The sequence below is a fragment of the Cyprinodon variegatus genome, unplaced genomic scaffold (genome assembly GCF_000732505.1).
Source record: "Cyprinodon variegatus isolate N-32 unplaced genomic scaffold, C_variegatus-1.0 Scaffold1782, whole genome shotgun sequence".
Classification (NCBI taxonomy): Eukaryota; Metazoa; Chordata; class Actinopteri; order Cyprinodontiformes; family Cyprinodontidae; genus Cyprinodon; species Cyprinodon variegatus.
The window spans coordinates 34,060-35,363 of NW_015152235.1; the positions used below are offsets into that span (position 1 = coordinate 34,060).

General features: G+C 38.9%; 1 protein-coding gene across 1 annotated transcript in view; it reads left to right on the forward strand.

The window, feature by feature from the left end:
* Positions 1-1,304, forward strand: part of LOC107104536 (myosin-10-like) — a 68,814-nt gene that overhangs the window by 25,180 nt on the left and 42,330 nt on the right. The window contains exons 7-8 of the mRNA XM_015404548.1: positions 48-191; positions 991-1,086. Coding sequence (XP_015260034.1) covers positions 48-191; positions 991-1,086 — 240 coding nt within the window. The remainder of the gene's footprint in view (positions 1-47; positions 192-990; positions 1,087-1,304) is intronic.

Consider the following 1,304-nt stretch of genomic DNA (forward strand, 5'->3'; position numbering starts at 1 on the left):
ATCAGTTTTGGATATTGGACATTTAATGTCCATTCTTCTGTCCACAGCTGATCTACTTTTGGAAGGATTCAACAGCTACAGGTTCCTGTCGAACGGGAACATCCCGATTCCAGGCCAGCAGGACAAAGACAACTTCCATGAAACCATGGAAGCGATGCACATCATGAGCTTCGCACACGAAGAGATCCTGGGTAAGCATTTCTCAAAGAGTTCACTCTCATCCATATTTGCTTTTTTTATTTTCTGCTTCTTGTTCAGAGGTAAGAGTAGATGATTATTTTTATGGGGATCTTATTAAATTATCCAAAACTGTTTGATCACAATCTGAACCTAAAGACTAAAGCTCCTGTCACACCTTAACGATTTGGACCAGCGCAGGCCTGACGTACGGGAAATCTGGCAAAAACGCTGCTATACCTTAGATAAGTTAACAGCAGCGAGGTTAATGACATTTTTTTGTACAGAACGGGTGCATTGCTGCCCCCTTCAGGACACTGGCTTATGCATAATTTCATGGCCATTACGCTGCAGTGCGTTATGCATAAGTTAGGCTCTCGTTGGACATAAATTCTGAACTTGTTATGAATACTCTGAATACTTATTATATGCCCATGATTGGAAAAAATACATAGAAAGTTCAGCATATGCCAGCGTTTTAGTAGATTTTGGGACCTCAGGCATACGCTGGCTAAATCGGAAGGTGTGACGGGGCCCTAACAAAGAAAGAAAGAGAAGAATTTAACGCTTTGAGACAAAACGCATGTTAGGGTGGATGGTTTAAGTTTCCAAAAATAAAGAAAAATAAATGAATGCTTGGAAATAAAGTATTTTTGATAGAGGATAATGTTTCCCCTCAGAAAAAAAGTTAAATACCTCTTATTCTATATAGGTTAGCGGGATGCTTCCTTACATCAGCCTGAAGGCTGAAATGTTATGTGAAAAAAAAAAATGATCAGAACTGATATTTTATGTGGATTTTGATATTTGCAGCTATGTTGAGGGTGGTTTCCTCAGTGCTGCAGTTTGGTAACATCATCTTCAAGAAGGAAAGGAACACCGATCAAGCTTCCATGCCTGATAATACCGGTAGGTCCTTAAAAACTTACTACTCTCTGCCTATTTAATCATCCTTTGGTGTAGTTCAGTTTAAACAGCCCTAACATCCAGGTCAGTTCCCATTCAATTCCTAAAGTTTATTTCTATAGCACCAATTCACAAACGTCATCTAAAGGGACTTTACATTTCAACCAGATCATCCAGTAAAATTGATTCAGTTTTCTATCTAAGGAAACTCATTGACTGTT